Here is a 22,617-nt window from a genome sequence, read left to right as displayed (position 1 = left end):
TGTCAGTCTCCTACTCTACATTAACAGAATCAAACACTTACTAAATCCTCCCTCAATACAGACTTTTCTTCCGATGTTTTGTAGAGAAATTCCAACTGCTAAGCAAAATTTTTCACCTGGGGTGGGTTGAAGACATGTGTTTATAACACTGCAAGCATCATTTAGTACAATGAAAATCTTCTCTGCACATACTAAATTAACCCACAAGGGGCAAGCAAATTCAGCTGCAGATTAGCACAGTCCAACACCATGACTCCACATCACTGTGAGGCCAGCTTCCCACATGGAACTGCCAAGTTTACAAAGTAATTTTCTCTTGCCTGAATCTGTTGTATCCAGTTCTCATAGTGCTTCTCGAAGATGCGTCACCAGCTAAAGATGGTGTATAGCTGCTAAGTCTGTATTCAGCAGTGTCAGTCAATTTATGGTGATGTTTAGTTTGCCCTCCACCAACACTTATTTAACCGATGTACACTGTCAAGTGCAATGGATTGAGTGTCAACTGATTGTTTTTTTTTTTTTTTTTAGTATTCCTGGAAATCACAAAGCATGAGCATCAGTGTACAGAAAACGTTCAGTGTTTTGAGGATGAGGTTGATCACTGGTATACACATTGAGACATATGGGAAATAGAACACTATCCTAAAGTACACAGTTCCTCAAGTCTCTCCATCTCTGAAACTCAAAGTAAAATTTTCTGTTATCTTTTAATACAGATATGATTTTGGTAAGAACAGCCTTCTTTGTTATTATGAAATGCACACTGACAAATATTTCATGTTGTACTGTGTCCTAAGAGGCTGTTAAGCCAAGAGATACCTACAATTATTCACATCAGCCTGTACCTGTTAGCTACATTTTGGATATGATTAACTATATGTTCTGAAGAATATTACACCTCCTTCACTTACTGCATCATCAGATGCAGTAAGTGAAAGAGGGTCCACAGTAGGCACCCATGTAGCAGCTCCATCGAGCTCATTGTCCCCCATCAGAGTTAAACAGTATGAACTCAAAAAACAGCCTAGAGCAACTTCAGGGTACCTGCCAGATACACACTTCCACATCTGAGCTTTAAGCTCCAAACTATGCATTAGGCCTCACCTTTTGACTGAGGATGAAACGGGGGTGTTGTGAGATGGCTAACACCATTAACCTGACAAAAAGGTGCAAATGCTTGAGAAAAATTGAGGGTTGTTATCAGTAACCGCAGTATACGGAAGTCCCTCAAATGCGAACATCTTAGACGGGACCGAAATAGCGGCTGCTGCATATGCAGATGGACAACGTGCCACACAGGGTAAGTTTGAAGAAGTGTCCACTGCAATGAGCCAATAGTGATTTAGAAAGGGCCCAGCAAAATTGACATGTAGAAGCTGCCGCGGGTGCTGCAACACTGGCTAGCAGGAAAAAGACGCTCGTGGGGCCGTCTGTTGCTGAACGCAGTGAATGCAAATGGTGATAAGCTGTGTAATCTCCCCACCTATGCCTGGCCAAAGCCACAGTACAACACGGGGAGCTGCGTCCTCCATAGCTAACAAAAGAACCCCATGAAACACAGCAAGGTGGTACTGGAGGGAGAAGTAATTATGCAAGGGATTCTAGATACTGCCTGGGTGTTTTTCCGACCAACCATGTTACACAAAAGAGACGACCCAACTAAGTACAAGACCTGCAGCAATGGCTGATGCTGTCATGGCACTAGTGATGGGAAAAACCATCATCCATGCTCAGGTTCTCAGTATCTAAATAGAAACAAAGCAATTCATCCTGACTGAATGCTGGGTCCAGCCTGATTAGAAGGCGAGATATGGAATTTGTGTTAGTGTACTGCACTGTCTGCCGGAAACGGATCTGATAATGATAACGGGAGTGGAAGAGAGCCCCCCCCACAGCAAACGATGCACTGTCTTGTCTGGCACAGAAGCTGAAATGTTAAAAAGAGTGACCAATGGCTTCTGATCCATGATTAAATGGAACTTAGAACCATTCAAGAACACGTGAAATTTCTTGAGGACAAAACATAATCGCTAAATTCTCCTTTCCAATATAAGATTACTGCTGCTAGGCAGGAATTAAAGTCTTAGAACCATAATCAATGGGTCATTCAGACCTATCCACATATTTGTGTGCCTACATCATGCCAAGGCCTTGCTGAGAGGCATCTGTAGCCAATGCAAGATGCAGACTAGCTGAAAAGTGGCCAGACACAGGACTGATTGAAGCTTAGATTTAAGCAAAGCAAACACTGCTTCACAAATGGGGGACCAGAAAAAAAGGCATATTTTTGGGCAACAGTATATGCATAGGGCAACAGTAGTATGCAACTTTACCTAGAAACATCTGCAGTTCCTTAATGGAGGCTGACCGCAGCAAAGCCGTAATTATATCAATATGGTGACTCAAAAGCTTGACCCTTGTTTGAGAAACCTCAAAACCTATGTACTCAATTGATGGCTGAAAAAAATTGAGATTTGGCAAGATTGCACTTCAGAACCACAGACTACAAACAGAAAACAACGATCTGAGATTTCTAAGGTGGTCTTCAATGGAAAAACCTGAAACAACAATGTTGTTGAAGTAACTGATGCAGTCCGACACAAGGGCTGTCAGCTGTTCTAAAAAATGCTAAAAAATTGCGGGCACACTAGCAGCACCAGAAGGCAAGCATTGATATTGGTATAGGCAGAAATATGTATTGACAATGAGAAGACGCCGGGTGGCCTCATCCAAGGGGAGCTGGAGGCAAGCTTCTGGCAAACCAGTTTTGGAAAAGTAGTGGCCGCCTGACAATTTTGTGAGCAACTCATTAGGGTGAGGCAAAGAGTGTGTATCTATCAAGGACTCAGGATTAATCATGACACAGAAGTAGCTGCAGAGACGAAGCTCATCCATCCGTTACTTAACAATGACCAGTGGTGTAACCAATTCACTGGAAGAACTAGGTCGAATTACATCAAGCGACATCACACGGTCTACTTCAGCACTGACAGTCACACAACGCGACAGGCAACTGATGCGCCTGAAAAAAAACTAGGACGGACGAACTCTTATGGAAATGTAGGGCTGAAAACTGCTAGCACAACCAGGAAAAAACCGAGATGTGAACTCCAAGCTGGGGGACTCCGATTGCTGATACAGAACTCGATCTGGCACTAAATTTACCTCATTGGCAATGGAGAAACAGAAAGCATTAAATGCATCTAACCCTAAAAGATCTGAGGTATGTGGGATTATCCACAACATAGGTGAAAGGGTGAGCAACACATTTGCAAGAGACAGGAGCGGAGAACTGACCTAGGACCAGAATCTGCTGTTTATTATAGCTAACCAACTTCCATGAAACCTGTGGGAGGGGAGGGGAGACCAAGTCCATGTATGTTTATGCATTCACTAACGTCACTGCAGCTCTGTGTCTACTTGCATTTTCTGCAGTTTATTAAACACATGTAAGTCAATAAACTATGGAAAATCCAGGATGGAATGTAACAATACGAAAGAAGGAAAGTTGCTACTCACCATATAGCGGAAATGCTGAGCCGCGATAGGCACAATAAAAAGATCACACAATCATAGCTTTCAGCCATTAAAGCCTTTGTCAGCAGTAGACACACACACACACACACACACACACACACACACACACACACACTCTCTCTCTCTCTCTCTCTCTCTCTCTCTCTCTACATGTGCAAGTGCAACTTGCACACACATCTGCAGTCTGAGAGAGCTGAAACTACACTGGGCGGGGGTAAAGAGGAGGCTGGGGTGGGGATGGAGAGGGATAGTATGGTGGGAGTGGCGGACAGTGAAGTGTTGCAGTTTAGACAGAGAGTAGGAGAGAAGGTGCGGAGGGGGGAGGGGGTAAGTAGTGGAAAGGAGAGAAATAAAAGCAAAAGAAATTAAAAGATTGGACGTGGCAGTGAAATGACGGCTGAGTAGTGCTGGAATGGTACAGGGAGGGGGCTGGATGGGTGAGGACAGTGACTAACGAAGGTTGAGGCCAGGAGGGTTACGGGAACGTAGGATGTATTGCAGGGAAACTTTCCACCTGCGCAATTCAGAAAAGCTGGTGTTGGTGGGAAGGGTCCATTTGGCACAGGCTGTGAAGCAGTCATTGAGATGAGGGGTATCATTATTTGGCACAGTGATCCCATTCCAGGAATCCAGCAAGATCTCCAACCATGACTCAAATCCTCTCCCCAGAGTCCATTTCTCTACTTACCTTTACCACTCCCTGCACTCCCACCTTCTACATGCTTCCTAAAGTCCATAAACCCAACCACCCAGGACGCCCCATTGTGGCCGGTTACTGTGCCCCCACTGAGAGAATCTCTGCTCTCATAGACCAACACCTTCAACCTATTACCTGGAACCTATCCTCCTATATAAAAGATACCATCGAACACTACCTTTCCAGACACCCTATGGATTCCAAACCAACAACCTCCTTCCTAATCTCCATGACCAACTTACCCCCTCCTGCCTCCGCACCTTCTCTCCTACCCTCCATCCAAACTGCAACACTTGACTGTCCGCCACTCTCACCATACTATCCCTCCCCCTCCCCGCCCCAGCCTCCTCCTTACCCCCACACAGTCACCACTCCCATCATGCACTGGTGCTGCCGCTTGCAGTGTAGTTTCAGCTCTCTCAGACTGCAGATGTGTGTGCAACTTGCACTTGTGTGTGTGTGTGTGTGTGTGTGTGTGTGTGTGTATCTACTGCTGACAAAGACCTTAATGGCCGAAAGCTATGATTGTGTGAATCTTTTTATTGTGCCTATCGCGGTGCAGCATCTCCGCTATATGGTGAGTAGCAACTTTCCTTCTCTCATATTGTTATAAGTCAATAAACGATTTGTTCAGGGAGAAAGTCATTGTAGAGATAATTTTTATGTCCGTTGGTACTAGTGCGTCCACTACATTTGAAGCGGAGTTACACAGCATTCTAATGTGGCCTTTCTTTCGACACTTGTTGCAAACATCCCAGTGTTAAGGGCATGCAGCACACTCATGTTGGACGAAGCAGTACAAGCAAGACAGATGGGGGCATGCAGCTGTAGTTGTGACATGGCCTGTTGCTGTGGCAGTAACCAACGCTGACCTATGTGACGCTGAGTCAAAGGTTGTACTGCTGCAGCAGCTTTCTCATCATCCTGAAAGCTCAGTGTGCCTAAGAGGCGTTGACTGAGCAACTTCCAATACCTCTCACCATGCAAAAATCTCATAGCCCGCAGCCTGTAACACTTCAAAGGACTTTGTAATATTGAGCACATCTGTAAGTGTTGGATTCTAACACTTCAGTGTTTTTTCAGGGACTTCCCTATTGGGGCCAGATGAATAATAACATCACACATTAGCTATGTGATCAGCATAGGATTTGTAATGGGTACTACTGACAAATTTACTACTACTCCTCAATCTGTCTAATTCTGCAGCCTGCAGCCTAGGTGTTTTTTTTTTTTTAGTGCGCAGAAAAACTAGGGTCATATGCGTCCATGTTAGAACCATAGAACACAAAGACAAAAACAGGAGTGTGCCAGCATACCATAAGGCATAGAGGTTACAAGAGTATCGACAGAGGCCAACAAGAAGACTCACTGGAAACACGCTGCCACAGACTGGATGGCCAGTTTAGCCAGTTAGTTTGAGTGTGCTAAGTCAGTTAGTTTGAGTCTGTATGCCGTGAGAGTTCCATTGTGTCACCGAGATGGAGTCGCAGACTTAACCTCTAATGCAAAGACAGGCAGCACATAGCAACCCTATTGTGAACATAATGGATTTCTACTTCAACAGCATTGGGGCTACATGGACTTTACAGAAGAGGGCTTGTACCACAGCACACAGAAACTTAAGTTAAGTAGCTCTTTGTCTATGAATAAAGAACCCAGTTATTAATTGCACACATTTCGTGTTACAGAACCGGGATAACTGACCTCCTCTCCTTGCTTTCCATGGTACACCTCTACAGAGACAACGAGATGAGATACAAGCAGCTACAGAGAATACAACAAAAAAAGCTACACATTAAGCCCAGTTGACGGAAGGGAATACAGCTAAAAACAGGGGCTTGAAGAAAGGTCCACAAAATACGCCATAGAGACAACAGAGGTCCTGAGCTAAAGATTAAATGTCCTTCACCATATTGCTATGATGGATACAAAGTAAAATGTGGTCGACAGACTGCACGTAATTCACTAAAATGGCTGATAACTCGGATGGCAAACATAAATGAGATCGCAAGTAGAAAAAAGGGCATTCCATCAGGAAATAGCAAACTGTCCAAGGTTGAGGGCAATGAGCAAAAGATGGTGGGGGATCATCACTTAACAAATGGCGACAGCTATAAAGACAGTGCCCAATACACAATCTAGCTAAAATGATCTCGGGGTGAGAGGACCAAGAAGAGGTCGTTGGAGCTGCTGGGAGAGGTTTAATTGTTTAATTCCACGGAGCTTGTTCCCATGAAGGAAGGACCAGTGGTGTTGCCAAAGTGACACCTCCTGCTGACAGACAGCAACACAGAGATCATCAGAGGATGGAAGAACTAGCAGGCCGAGGTACAAGGACTGCAGCCTTGGCAGCAGTGTAGGAAACCCAGTTACCTGTCAGACAGACGTGATCAGGGACCCACATAAACATCACAGTAGCTCCATCAAGAGTGAGTAAGTGACGCATTCCTGGTTCTGTTGCACTAAAGGATGGAGAGTGTACAGTGCACAGAGGGTCTGAAGGGCACAGAGAGTTAGAGCAGATGACAATTGAAAAGCCCATCTCCAGATGTACTGCATGGCCTAATACAGGGAAAAGAACTTTGCTGGAAATACTGATCAGTGGTCCAGAAGACGATACTCAAAAATGTTGGTGCAATGAAGAAGGCACACCCAACGCCATTGTCAGTCCGAGAACCATCATCAGTGTACAAAAATGTGCTATCGTGAAGTTCCATGCGAGGATCAAGAAACTTAAGGCGATAGAGCGAGGCTGGAGTAGCATCCTTAGGAACAAATGAAGACAAGGGAAACATCAGCTGCCACACCAAGCCAAGGTAGTGAAGAGTTCACACCCATTGGGAAAGTGGCAGGTAACGTGAAGTTAACCTGCCGGAGCAATGCCGAAGGAGAACTCCAGTAGGGAACAGAGAATGGGGCATGCCATATACTGGTGATCAAAGGAATCATTGAAGGAGGAGGCATAGCACGGGTGGCCAGGCACGGCAGACAAACGGCAAGTGTATCTGCTGAGGAGAAAATCACAGCAGTCGTTCGATGGCTTCTGGATACACACACTCAGCCAGGCTAGTGTAAAAGGCACCAGTGGCTAAACGGATGCCACGATGGTGGATAGTATCGAGACAGCATAAGAGGGATGGACATAAAGACGCATAAACGAAACACACAGTCTAGTTTCGAACAGACAAGGGAACAGTACAAACAGAGGAGGGTGGTCCGATCCACTCCCCAGGAAGTGCTACTGAGGACATGTAGGACATTGAGGATACAGCAGGTGGCCAGGTAAGACATGTGGGAGGACCAAGAAAGCTTCGTCTCAAGCATGAGCCCCATGAATTTCGTAGTTTCAATGAATGGAAGAGCAGGCCCAAGATGTAAAAACGGTGGAACAAACCAAATGTGCCGGCAGAAATTCATACAAACGATTTTGTCAGAGGAAAAGCAAAAATCACTGTCGGTGCTCCATGACTGAAGACGACTGAGACAACACTGAAGAAATTGCTCAAGAAGACAAATCTGCGGAGAACTCAGTTAATTGTGATAGCACATAGGACAACGCTCAGGACAGGACCCTGAGGCACACCATTTCCCTCAATAAAGGTGTCCGTCAAGGCAGAACCCACACCTACCTTAAACACTCTGTCTTTTAAAAATTCCTGGAGGGATTGGGGCATCCAGCTACAGAAGCTCCACACATTGAGAGTACAGAAGATATCAGTCTCCAGCAGGTGCCATAGGCTTTTTCCAAATCGAAAAACATGGCCACAGTTTGGTAGGTCCGCAGAAAAACATTCATGAAATGAGTTCACAAAGTGATGAGACAGTCAAATGCTGAGCGACGTAATCGAAATCCACATTGCAGAGTGGTTAGTAAATTGCAAGATTTGGGCCGAGACACCATACCAGCTGGGCATGAACCAAACATTCCATCACCTTGCAAACACAGCAGGTGAGAGAAATGGGGCGATAACTAGAAGGAAGGTGTTGGTCTTACCTGGCTTGGGTAGGAGTATGACAGTGGCTTCACAATAGTGGCTGGGAAACAGGCCTTCAGCCCAGATGCGATTTTACTTATGAAGGAGAAAGAGCTTGGCCACAGGAGAGAGGTGCTACAATATCTGAATGTGAATGTCATCTGGCCCTGGGGTGGAGGACCGGAATGAAGTGAGAGCACGATTTAGCTCCCTCATAGCAAGGTGGGATTATGGCACTCACAATTCTGGGAAGAGCATAGTGTCGCCTGAGCCTCCTCCACTTGTTTCCTATGAAGGAAGGCAGGATGATAGTGGGTGGAGCTCAAAATCTCCACAAAATAGCAGCCCAAGGTGTTGGAGATAGGAATAGGGTCCACTATGACAGCATCCACTGCACCCGGCTGGAAATTGGATGATTGACCTTGGTCTCAGAGATCTGTTTGAAGTCGGCTCACACGACAGACGAGTGAGCAGAACTGTTAATAGAAGTAGTAAGCAAAATCCAGCTAGCTTCTCCACCATCCTGAAGAACGTGACGATACTGTGCACCCAACTGTTTATAACGAATGCAGTTTGCCATTGTAGGATGACAGTTAAAAACATGGAGAGCATGTCTCCGAGAGAAAATTGCGTCACAAATGCCTCAGTCCACCAATGGACCAGGACATGGCATGGGAAAGAGGAAGTGTGACGAACGGAATGTTCCGTGGTGGTAAGGATAACATTTGTAAGATATTCTACCTGGTCATCACAACTGGGGAAAAGTTGTTCATCAAAGGACACCAGAGAGGAGTAAACCCTGCAATTGGCCTTAGAAAGCTGCCATTTGGTGTGACCATAGGTTGGGTAGGAGTCGGCAAATGAATAGCACACGGGAACTACGCGCTCGAGTGTGTGTGTCAGAGAGAACAGACCGCTTGAGACAGTGGGCAATCTGGGCAGTGCACAAGGAGAGGTCCACACAAGAATGGTTTGTGTCGAGTCTGGAAGGAATGTGCATGCTCCCATGTTAAGGTAGATGAGGTTAAGGTGATTGAGAAGGTCAACCAAAAGGGCACCTCTCTGACAGGTTCTGTGAGAGCCCCAAAGGGGACAGTATGCATTAAAGTTACTGAGCAGCAGAAAGGGGTGAGGGAGTTGTCCAATAAGCTGCAGGATGTCTGCCCTGGTGACACCAAATGATGGAGGGATGTAAACAGTACAAGGGGAAGATATCAAGTGAGGAAAGAAAATGTAGGATGCACCAGCCTGAAGCTGGGTAGTCAGGTAGATGGTTTGATTATGAAGGTCATCCTGGATGAGCAGCTTGACTCCCCCGTGAGATGGAATGCCATCCTCAGGAAGAAGGTCAAAGCGGACTAGAAAGAAATGCAAGAGCTCAAAGTGGTCGTGAGGACACAATTTTGTTTCCTGGAGGCAGACAACAAGTGGACGCTGTGATTCCACGAGTGGCCGTAAGTCCTCTTCATTGGATCTAAGCCATGAATGTTCCCCATTGGATGGGAGTCATGATGAGGAAAGGGGAGGAGAGAAAAAAAAAATGAAGGGATGTCACCTCAGTGGTTGCCGAGTGCCAGCCTCCAAAGACTCACTACTACAGGGCACAGAGGCTGGAGGACCCTGCTCCATGAAACCTACAGAGGCGTTGGCATTCTCCCTTGTCGGTCTGCAGAGTCCAGAGCAGAAAAACGGTTCGCGTTGCGCACTGGCGACACAGGTCAGCTGGGTGAGCGTATGATGTGGTGACACCATCGAAGAGGATCTCCGAATCTGTGAAGGAGAAGACCATCTGCCTTTGTTTGATTTCCTGGAACCTTTCTGGTTGACAGAGGAAGACTCGGATGTTTGTTGGCTGGAGGGACGTAAGAAGTCTTTGTGTGAGAGTTCCTTCTGTCCCTTCTGGCCTGCCAGCTGTGTAGCAGGTGACTGCACCCTGGGAGGTGAAAGTTTGGTGACTTGTTGCGCTGCTGGTGGAAGTGATGGGGATGCTACCGTGACACTGGGTGATCAACCGCAGTGCTGAATTTGAGATCTCATATCTGCCTGGCCATGTCCTTCATGGAGTGAGACGTAGCAAGAACAGTACTTTAAGTGCCAGACAGTAGAATGAAGGGTATCTGACTAGCCAACTTTTTCCTTCACCCAGATCTCCTGGACGGCCTGCTCACTGAGATACATGAGACAATCTCAGGAGGAGGATGCATGGTCGCCATTGCAATTGAACAGTGGGGAGAAGAAGGTGGGCAATCACCTTCTTGGGGGGTATCCTGGCCACAGGCTACACATTTGGCTGGACATTCAAGTGTGATTGTAACGCTGACACTGGTAGCAGCGGATCATGGTCGGGCTGTGATAATTTCATAGCATGCTTTGATCTTTGGCAGAAGCACCACTCTATCAAAAGTGATAAAAAGAGAGCGTGTGGGCATTACGGATGCATTTACCTTTCTGATCACCCAATTGACTGGAATGACACCCCGATCCGAGAGGAACGTTTGAATTTCTGCCTCAGTCACACTATTGAGCAGCCTAGTGTAAATAATGCCATGTGAAGGATTCAGCAGTTGATGAGCCTTGACGCGAACAGGATAGCCATGGAGGAATGAAGTTGAAGCAGTTGTTGTGCTTGAGTATCAGAAGTAGTTTCCAAAAGCAAAGTGCCATTGCATAAAGAAGAGCAGGATTTCACAGGGCCAACAACTGCATCAACACCTTTCTGAATAATAAATGGATTTGCCGTAGCAAGGCACTGACCATCTTCAGTACTGAAACCACAGCTGGGTGTGTCTTTGAATTGTGAGCTTCACTCCGTTTACATTTGTAGACGTTGACTGTGAAGAAGATGATTGGCTCATCATGAGAAAATCCCAGCGTCTCCGATGGTGCACTATTTTGAACTCGCCTTAGGTGATAGTGCACACCTCAGATCACACCTCCATAATACCTGACAGAGGGACCAATCAGCAGTGTGGGAGGGTAGCAGCTAAGGCAATCACCTCTCCCATGTCCTGGCCTGTACTAGGGGTACATGCAAACCCTACTTGTCAACCCGGGCTGGGAATTACGCATTACCCAGTCACCTGTTATGCATCAGACACTTGGGTCGGCCTTCAGGAGCACAAAGGAAGGAAGGAAGGAAAGAAGGAAGAAGAAGAAGAAGAAGAAAATGAGGAACCTCAAATGCTGAAGCAGAGGAAGGATAGGAGAAGGGGAACAAAGAAAGGAAAAAAACTAAAAACAGTGGAGAGACTGTTCTGATGTCGGCAACTGAAAACGCAGAAGACATACCCAAACACATCCCAGACATGTTATCCAAGGGAGGGGAAAAAGAACTGCAAGAGGATAGACATACGAAAGGGAAAAGATGCTGCAAAGACTGGGGACCCATGGTTGCCAATCATGAACCTGCCGAAGAGTGGCAAGCCCCCCCCTGGGAGCTGCAACATTAGCTTTGTAAGATTTGTTTGGGCATTTCTGACAATGGTAAAATTCTACATGTGTCGCAATGACATGCATTCATCACAGTAATAGGTTGAGAGAAGCTCGAACATTTCATCACATGCCAAGGCACAAGTTGGTCCAAGAACTGACATGTGTGGCGAAAGCAAGGAAAGAAAGAAATACAGGTTTGCATTGCCTATGCAAAAAAACCTGGAAATGTTGGCATAACAGTGTCTCTTAAGCGTCCCAATCTTTAGCCAATTCATTATATGCTGGGAAGGGAGAGTGTTAAACCAATCAGGAGAGTAACCTGGCATGAGCACACATATGCCACTTGATAGAGGGCCGTAGTGAGAACCTGCTGATTTTCCACAAAAGCTTGCTGCTGGGCAATGATACATTGGAGTGTATCTTCCATCGATATGTTGGTTGGGTGACTTTGCACTGACACTAATATGCTGAGGAAACTTAACCCTCACTTGTCACCAAGTTTGTTATGGCAAGAATGAACACTATTTATGGAACATAGTACTTTATAGAGCAACACGTACGAGATAATGAAGTGCAGGTTGTTCACAGCACTGAACGCATTGACTGGGCAACAATAATTCAGGTTACAAAATACGCCAAGCACTCATTTTCAATCCCTGTTTCTTTGGCAGCTCACTAGAGAACACCAGGAGGCTTTTGTAAGCAGGCCTGTGAACTGCTCGGACAAGCAACCACTGAAATCGCCCATGTCAAAAGTGAAGATACATCACAGCTAATCCCTGGTCCTTCAGAATTTTCTAGAATTTCATCACGATAAAAAAAAAGAGGGCAAGAAAAAATGAATGTGTACATCTTCACATGCAGAAGTAAAGGAGAAAAACCTTAAAGAAGAAAAAAAATCACTATAGACCGTGGTTTAGAAGTGACGCATGGGGATACTGGAAAGGATACAGTAGATTTTTCCATTACAGCATCTACACACCACATGCAACAATCGAATTTACCAAACACATCATCAATAAAAGAAATATACAGTATGCAAAATACATTATATTCAAAATTTGGAATGCATTTTGAATACAAAATAGTACACTACAATGATCTAAACTAATCTGACATTACTTTCGGATCCCAAGTTTCCCACATTCATAATACAATATAAGAAATAAAGACACCATCTTACAATATTTCTTTAATGTGGAATGACTGCGTAACTTATATTTTATGTAAGAGTAGATTTCTTACCCAATACGGTATTCCTTGTCAGCCCACAACTCCAAATCTTGAGATACATTTTTCCAACGAGGGCACACTTTCTGCACCACATATACTAGCTCACTAAAAGACATGTGAGAGAAGATCTTTATCAGTACCTCATCAGGCAAGTCATCAATGCTCACACGCCAGGTGCCCACGTTGTCCACTGTGCTGCCAGCCAAGTCAGAAAACGCAATTTCTGACTGCTGTGGGTGCAAACTAGCTGCACTCACACCTGACTCACAATGCACACTGTTGGCACTGCCTGCAGCAGAAGTGACTGTGGACTGAGAAGCTTCAGATGGTGCACTGCTCCAACACACTGCGATGTCTTCACCAGCCATATGGCACTCTCCACTGTGCACAGATTCTGCAGCCATTTCAATGACAAATCTGTCTTCAGACCTCTTTGTGTTGGAAGGTGCTGGGGAAGGGGTTGTCATATGGAATCGATCAGATATACTTCCAGGCACTGAAAGAAACACAGAAGAAAATTAATGTCCAAACCCGTATTATAAACATAGCAATTATATAACAACTGATGTAGACACTCGCACACACAATGTCATACCACTGTAACAAAAAGTGATGTCATTATAGCCTGTTGGAAACTGAAGAACGAGCAGTGCCAGTGGAGGTGAAAAAAGTGTCCTTTTCTGAAAGACAACTACAACTGTTGTACAGGACAATTAATAATGATTTTACCATCTAGTAGTGTAGTGTGGCTTGCAGTGATTTATGTATATTCTGTTTGTGTTCCTTTATTCCCTTAATTACACTGAGGTGACAAGTCATGGGCTACCTCTTAATATCATGTTGGACCTTCTTTTGCCATCTTAGTTCAGCAACTCATCAGAAGTCTCCTGCTAAAATACTGAGTCATGCTGCCTCTACAGCTGTCTATAATTATGAAAGCGTTGCTGGCACAGGATTTTGTGCACGAACTGACCTACATAAATGTTCAATACGACTCATTTCAGGGATGTGTGTGGCCAAATCATTCACATGAACTGTCCAGAACGTTCTTCAAACCAATCGTGAACAGTTGTGGCCTGGCCCATTGTCATCCATAAAAACTCCATCATTGTTTGGGAGCATGAAATTCATGAATGGCTGCAAATGGCCTCCATGTAGCCAAACATAACCATTTCTAATCCATGATCAGTCCATTTTATATAAATACAGCGCACACCATTATGGAACCACCACAAGCTTACACAGTGCCTTGTTGGCAACTTGGGGTCATGTCTGTGGGGTCTGCATCACACTAACCCTACTAACACCTCGTACCAATTGAAATTGGGACTCATCTAACCAGGCCACGGTTTTCCTGTCATGTAGGGTCCAGCTGATATGGTCACAAGCCGAGGAGGGCTGCTGCAGGTGATGTGCTGTTAGCAAAGGCACTTTTAAGGCATGTGCTGCCATTCCCAATTGACAACCAATTTCACCACGTACATTCATCGTACGTCCCGTACCGAGTTCTGTGGTTATTTCACACAGTGTTGCTTGTCTGTTAGCACTGACAGCTCTAAGCTAACACCACTGTTCTCGGTTGTTAAGTGAAGGCCGTCGGCCACTGTGTTGTCCGAGGTGAGGGGTATTGCCTGACATTTGGTACTCTTGGAACATGCTTGACACTGGTGACTCTCAGAACATTTAATTCCCTAATGATTTCCAAACTGGAATGTCCTGTGCATCTAGCTTCAACCTCCATTCTGCATTCAAATCCGTTAATTCCCATTGTGTGGCCATAATTGCACTGAAAACATTTTCACATGAATCACCGGAGTACAAAAGACAGCTCTGTCAATGCACTGCCCTTTTATATCTTGTGCCATCTGTGAAAGTGCATATTGCTGTCCCATAAATTTTGTCACCTTAGTGTATATGAGTTACTAATTTCCATATTCCATATATATGCAAATCAAAATTACTTTGCTATTGACAGATTGCAGTGGTGGTCAGAGGAGGGACGGTGTTGATGACATGGATAGTGTCAACTAGCAGAAAAATGCCTCTGCTTAAAAGACTGACATTCTTCAGCACCTTTAAAAATGTTCCCAAAAATTTTGACATGCAAACATATTCACACTATTTTCAACGTGTTTCTCATCTCTCACTCCCATAAGCTTCTCTACCAGTTACTTGCTCACATCCTCCAGTCCATCACTACATCACTCATACCCATCCACTCTCCATTTGTCTATTATCACGCCGAACGCATTGTCATTATCTGTCTGCGTCTCTCTGTCACAGTCTCCTCTCACTGTCAATGTCACTGTCTCCCTCTTGCTCTTTCTTACTGCTAATATCTCATTCCTTCCTTCCCACTGTTGCTGACTCTTCTCACTGTCACTATTTCTCTCTTCCTCACTGTCATTGCAATAGACAGTCTCATTACCACTGGCTCTTACCCACTTCCACTTTTCCCTCCTCCATTCCTCTCCCAGTGGAATTGTCTCCTCCACTTTTTTCCTGGCACTGTTCTGTCACCGTCTACTATGTTAAACTGCCACTGTCTCCCCTCTTTCTCTCATGCTGCCATCATATCCTTCTTTTTCTTTTCCACTGAAACTGTCTTCTCTCTCAGTATAAAAATGTTTGAACTGTCCTCACACCTCTTTGACATTCTTTTTTAAGGTGGTGAGGAAGGTACAATGAGGCAGCTGATACCTCAATTTTCAATCAGAGTCTTTTAAACAGGAGCACAGCAACTATTTTTGTTCCCATGACAGGAGCATTTTTCTGTTTGTTCCTTCACATGTAAAGGACTCCATCGGCCAGTAAAATTTTGATAGTTTACTTGTGTGAAATTGAAATGCATAAAAACTAATTTTATACTTCAGACCAGATTTTACATGCACAAAAATTTTGCATGTGCTTCAGTGCTACAACATGGGGTCCCAGAGTCCTTCCAATGATAACAGGTACATTTTACAGCATGGGACATTTCACGGTATTCTTTTCAATACACATGTGATGTCCAAAAGTTAAAGTTACCATTGCTCCTGCAATTTAACAGTTATCATGTACTTTTTTCATTATAAATTATTATAGCAGTTAATACAGTCAGGATAACAAATAACAACAAGCGAAAACTTTTAATTTTGCCATGTAAAATATATTAGCTTACATCTGTTACGTCCGTAACAAAAGGCATGGAAGAAAAGTTTTCCTAATTTGAGAAAATCCCCTGAAGTTTTGTTACCAGTGTGAAATATAATATTTCATTATGATTGCATGGTAATGAGACTTTATATTTCTTTTACCTGTGACACATTATTGTGGGTAATAGTGCATGTTAGGCATGTGACTGTCAGGAACACTATGTGATCAAAAGTATCCGGACACCTGCAAAAACATACGTTTTTCATATAGAGTGCATTGTGCTGCCGCCTACTGCCAAGTACTCCACATCAGCGACCTCAGTAGTCATTAGACATAATGAGACAGCAGAATGGGGTGCTCTGCGGAACTCAACAGACTTCAAACGTGATAAGGTGATTGGGTGGCACTTAAGTCATATGTCTATACACGAGATTTCCACACTCCTAAACATAACTAGGTCCACTGTTTCCGATGTGATAGTGAAGTGGAAACGCAAAGGGACACGTAGAGCACAAAAGCAAAGAGGGCGACCTCATCTGTTAACTGACAGAGACCACCAACAGTTGAAGAGGTTCATAATGTGTAATAGGCAGACATCTCTCCAGACCATCACATAGGAATTCCAAACTGCATGAGGATCCACTGCAAGTACTATGACAGTTAGAAGGGAGGTGAGAAAACTTGGATTTCATGGTCGTGTGTAGTGCCAACAGTAAAATTTGGAGGTGATGGTGTTGTTATGGTGTGGTCGTGTTTTTAATGAAGGGGGCTTGCACCCCTTGTTGTTTTGCATGGCACTATCACAGCACAGGCCTACAGTGATGTTTTAAGCACATTCTTGCTTGCCACTGTTGAAGAGCAATTTGGGGACAGCGATTTCATCTTTCAACACAATCATGCACCTGTTCATAATGCACGCCCTGTGACAGATTGGTTAATGACAATAGCCGGCCGGTATGGCCGAGCGGTTCTAGGCGCTACAGTCTGGAACCGCGCGACAGCTACAGTCGCAGGTTCGAATCCTGCCTCGGGCATGGATGTGTGTGATGTCCTTAGGTTAGTTAGGTTTAAGTAGTTCTAAGTTCTAGGGGACTATGACCTCAGATGTTAAGTCCCATAGTGCTGAGAGCCATTTGGTTAATGACAATAACATCCCTGTAATGGACTGGCCTGCACAGAGTCCTGACCTGAAACCTATAGAACACCTTTGGGAACACCGACTTAGTGCCAGGCCTCACTGACTGACATTGATACCTCTCCTCAGTGCAGCACTCCTTGAAGAATGGGTTGCCATTTCCCAAGAAACCTTCCAGCACATGACTGAGCGTATGCCTGCGTGAGTGGAAGCTGCCATCAAGGCTAAGGGTGGGCCAACCCCACATTGAATTCCAGCATTACCGATGGAGGGCGTCAGGAACTTTTAAGTCATTTTCAGCCAGGTGTCTGGATACTTTTGATCGCATAGTGTATGTGCAATCAAAAAATGGAAAATCCAGGACGAAATATAACAATAGCGACTCAGCATCTCCGCCATATGGTGAGTAGCAGTATTGTGAGTGTGTGTGACACTTTGTCCATAAGAAATTTAATAGCCAAAGAGCTTAAAAATAGTTGAAATATATCCTCAAAACAATATAAAACAAAACAATATAAAAAACAGTAAAGGCTTATTTATTCTATGAATTTATTAAGAAACTCTTTGACAATACCTACACTTCATGAAAAGACATTGGATTGAGGCTCTAATTACTCTGTAAGAGTACCTTCATAAAAAGACACAACAGCATACTTAAGGCTACAGTTATGAACAGACATTAAATATCAAACAAGGCAACAGTATACTTAAACCAACTACTACACACATATTATACCCAAAAACCCCAAGAACAAAAATCAGTTCATTCCTCCTGCCAAGTGTTGGGTCAGGTAAAACAGACACTTATGCTTTGTTTGAAAGTCTCAATCACATCACAGATATTTACAATGTCATCATCATTCTCCTTGCACGATGTTTCACCAATGACTATGTCTCTTTTTGTTGGTGACAGTGTGCAGTAAGTTTGGCGTAGTACCAATGCTTTTATACTGCATCACTTCGAGAGTGTTTTCTTTGCTCTGCAAACTGCTTTTCCCAACGGTTGAGAAGAAATTTTATGAAAATATGTGTCTTGTTGCTGCTTTTTAAGTTTTTCTCACTTTCAGTGACAACATTTCCTTTCTGTAGCACTTTTGCATTGCTATTTCTTTTCTGGAGGTGTTGCATTACTCTTCTTCTTTTTGTGATACTCTCTGCATCTCTCTTACTGATCCACTTTAAAATGTTTTTCTTCTTCACCTGTTAACTTTTTCGTCCAGTTTTGCCAGTGTACTTTCCCAGGTGTTTGAGGTTTGGCTTCTAGATTTGGTCAATGTTATGGAGTAAGAACAGGCTTGTCACATGCCTAACAAAATGAAATTTGCAGAATGCTACACCTCATTGAACATAATTAGATGTGAACTGATTCTATAAGTAGACTCACTTGATGAATAAAAGTTCTCAGTCCAGAAGGCACTGTTTCACAGCTTCAGCACAGAAAAATTAGCTTAGATTGTTTGACATGTGAAAATTAGCTTAGATTGTTTGACATGTGACTAGGTTCACACGTCGAAACAGATTGTTGGCAGCCTTGTTGAATAATATGGGCAATATTGCCATATAAGGTTCACGAATACTAGGTCCAACTACCAATGGTATCAATTTTCGAAAACACTCTTTTCTTGCACCGAGGAGAAAAAAAAAAATTAATGTCACACGCCTACCAGGAATTTTAGTTTTCATCTTCACTGTTACACCAGCCTTGGTACACGAATTTCTGATGATTGATTTTGTTATATTTGGAAAATATTGCTTTTCATTTCATATGCTACTTTCATTAGTTTCTTTAAACTTGAAATACACATACCTTGTCCAAAATACTGTGAAATGCTCTGAATATTTCTCTGTGCTACATCACTTTATAAACCACATTTCACCCGCACACCAGATTTTAAATGTGTCTTATGTGTATAGGTAGCTTAATTTTGAACCTCTGTGTTTCGGAAATGGATAAAGATATCAACAAAGCTTTCAAGGCTGAAGATCAGGATCTTAGGAACAGATCATAAAAATTACACCCACTTGCTGTGCATAGCCATCTTGGAATATGTGGCTCGGTTTTAATGCGTGGGGGGGGGGGGGGGGGGGAATTCAAAGGAACCGCTCTTGAACTAATGGCGCTTGCATAAGCCCCTTAACGCACATTGTACACCACATCAAATGCAAAAAGAACCAACTGATTTGCTCCATTTACCTAAGTAGCAGGAAGTGTGTAACAGTCATACTTTGAGCCTGTACTAGAGGATAGCGACACTAAGGTGATCCTCCTGTTGCATATACAGATGGTCCCTAGCCCAAGGGCTTTTCAAACCACTTATCCCTACCTTTCTGTTACCAATAGAACACGAAGTATGAGCCCCAGAAGTATCCCCTTTTTTATGCAGGGCATTTGGAGCATATTTCAATGCATTTAGTCAAAAGTAACACTCCTCAACAATGTCAGCGCACTGTGTCATTACTGATTCAAAAGGCAAGCTGCAGAAGGACAAGTCTAATCTCGTGTAACAGCCTCTGGGTGCTCCTAGTGGCATTATGGGGTAGAGAGTGGAGATTCGCCTGCTTGCTCTTCACTTTACCAACAGACTACGCATGGCCAAGATAAAAGTGTAAAGAGATAACAACGGTTGAAGTTACCGAGAACATGAAATCTTAGAAAAATAAAATCTAACAAATTAATTGGACGTCCATGGGAATAGCAGTTGGTTTTGGGCCAGGAAAGCCTATCTTATTAATGTTAAAAACTTGAAATTATCAGACACAGTGGAAAAACAGATCTTTTGATCAGAGAAGCAGATTTAACTATGGAATGCACAACGTATACAAAAAATTGTCTTGGCACAGTCATAGACTTCACTAACTAAATTCTGACCCTCCAACCTAACTCGGACCTCTGGTACACTACAGTTCAGTTTGTCACTGCAACCTCATCCAAATGATTGTTCCTCCCTATATATCAGCACCACCAGTAGATCTACTTAGGTCTATTAAAATGATGTAAGCCGCCATGCACACGAAGTGAACAACATAAGGTATGCAGGACTTCTGTGAAGTTTTGAATGTAAGGGAACTGATACTGGTAGAAGTAAAGCTGTGAGGTCAGGCTGTGAGTCTCTCGGACAGCCCAGTCAGTTAAGTGCTTGTCCACAAAATGCAGTGGTTCAAATCACAGCCAGGCACATTTTTATCATACCCTTCCACTAAGTTTATTCACAGCACAAATATGTACATCTAAATAAAGATTACAGAAAAGGGTGGGGAAAACTCTCTCCCTCTGCTAAACATACACGAATTTTTCACAGCAAATCTGTGCCTTCTGGGCAAGATTCACATTTCATGACAAATGTTAAATTCAAATGTTTAACCATGAACACTATCATTCCATCAAAAGTTCTGAGGACAACTGTACAGTACCAGTAAAAGTTACATATTGGAGCTCCACTCTATTTTTCTAGTATGACGTGGATGTAAACATTAGGGCCGCCCGCGGTGGCCTAGCGGTTCTAGGTGCTTCAGTCCGGAACTGCGCGACTGCTGCGATTGCAGGTTCAAATCCTGCCTCGGGCATGGATGTGTGTGATGTCCTTAGGTTAGTTAGGTTTAAGTAGTTCTAAGTTCTAGGGGACTGATGACCTCAGATGTTAAGTCCCTTAGTGCTCAGAGCCATTTGAGCCATAAACATTAGACTTCCCTACCTGCCAATTTGTTACCACACTCAGGTTTTATGCTTTCACATTCACTGGCTTCGCCAACTCACAACCAAATTGTCACATTCCAACCTAATATAGGCCTCGGGCTGCAGTACAATTCAGTACCACTACAACCAAGATTTTAAGCGGGGCAGATGCATAACGAGCTATCTAGTAGCTACTAAGAAAACTTCCAAGTGCTGTGACACATATCAGAGCAAGAAACATGAGCAGGTAACAAAGTTATTTTGTGTTTAAATTTGTTTGAATCTCTATTAAGGGCAATTACAGTTGATAAAATTCTCCTGCTGAGAGGATACCATGATACTTAATAAATACACCAAGTACGCAGATTATTATTATTATTATTTTTTAACCTTCTTTGCCATGTGACAAACACATATCGAAACAAGCTGCATGTCTCTTTTAGAAGCTATTTACTAACCAAAATTGTGGAAAATTTACTGATACCAATTTTTGTATTGCAGGTATGGGTTAAAAAGCAGCTGTGATTTACTACTTAGTTTTGCCACTGAAGAAGGATTTCAAATGAGGCAAGCAAAAAAACTGGAAAAGCATTTCACTATGTAAGCTTACACTATCTATTACACTCTCACTACAGACAAGGGGATTATATGCTACTGTAATTCCGTAAACAGCGCCCTCTCAGGCACCTCAGAAACTAACGTACGAGGAGCCACAATGTAGAATTAACAGTAACCTGTAGCTGCGGTGATGTGAAACAAGGGTTACTATCAATAACACAAAATGTCACTGAAATTCCGGGACGAAACGGTAAACAAATCACATCCGATGACATTCTGGCGAAGTTACAGGCGGTGACATTCAAATTATGATTTCTTTGCAAAATTACTCTTTCACATAGAAAATCATTTGCAATGAGAACAGCTGTCTTGTTGCTTCCACTACACCCACGACGGGGCTATTGTCTTAAGAGCCATACGTACAAAATAAAATCAGAAATAGAAAGTACACCATACTGATCGGAGAGAAGTGTTACACATGCAATGATGAAAATGTGTAATCATAATACTAGTACCTTACATCCTGTTATGCTCGCGTCACCGCTATTGTTAAACAATCAACAGACCGAAGAGAGGCATTTTCTTATATTCTTCCGGTGAGCCCGCTATTCTTGGATGTGCAGCTTGCCGCATAGTGACATAATTCCCTTCGACACCTCTTCTACGAACTCGACTGATCAAATCACATTTTTCGTGTAGTTCTAAGAGGAAAGCTCAAGAACGTAACCATACACCATTCCCACCACGTTCATCTAGCAAGGAATAGATTGTATATTAACACAGCGAAATAAGCACTCATTGTAACAACAGGGCGACTGATATCAATTTATGCGCAGCAAATATGCATATCGATAATTGCGTACCTTCGCCAGACACTCCCACATTACATGTCGAAGAATTTAAATCGCGTAATTTACCCAGACATCGCACAGTGACAAAACAATTGAGTACTGATAATAGAACAGCCAACATAAATCAACACAAATGTCCTGTAACATTTGTTAATTATGCAAATTTTACTTGAAATCTCGTATTTAAATACCGAGTAAATGGATTAATATGTGTATAGTTGACATGTATTGCATAACGTCTTCAAGAAGAACGTAATGCAATGTGTTGTTTCAAATTTGGCTGTTGTTTGTTTGGCGACTTTGTGCATGTCATGCCGCGACAGTAGATGGTTTTGGGGGCGTTCAAAAGAATTTGCACGTGCATCTAGTTTCAATTTCTGGATTTGTGTAAC

At 43.4% G+C, this 22,617-nt stretch overlaps 1 protein-coding gene across 1 annotated transcript in view; it reads right to left on the bottom strand.

The window, feature by feature from the left end:
* The window catches only part of LOC124719076, a 90,102-nt gene extending 67,800 nt beyond the window's left edge, over nucleotides 1-22,302 (bottom strand). Inside the window, exons 1-2 of the mRNA XM_047244757.1 lie at nucleotides 22,238-22,302; nucleotides 12,886-13,369 (exon numbers count right to left, since the gene is read on the bottom strand). Coding sequence (XP_047100713.1) covers nucleotides 12,886-13,340 — 455 coding nt within the window. The 5' untranslated portion in view covers nucleotides 13,341-13,369; nucleotides 22,238-22,302. The remainder of the gene's footprint in view (nucleotides 1-12,885; nucleotides 13,370-22,237) is intronic.
* Between the last annotated feature and the right edge of the window lie 315 nt (nucleotides 22,303-22,617).

This window comes from Schistocerca piceifrons, chromosome 10 (genome assembly GCF_021461385.2).
Source record: "Schistocerca piceifrons isolate TAMUIC-IGC-003096 chromosome 10, iqSchPice1.1, whole genome shotgun sequence".
NCBI lineage: Eukaryota > Metazoa > Arthropoda > Insecta > Orthoptera > Acrididae > Schistocerca > Schistocerca piceifrons.
The sequence above is the reverse complement of the archived record's forward strand: the minus strand, read 5'-3'. Positions and strand labels throughout refer to the sequence as shown.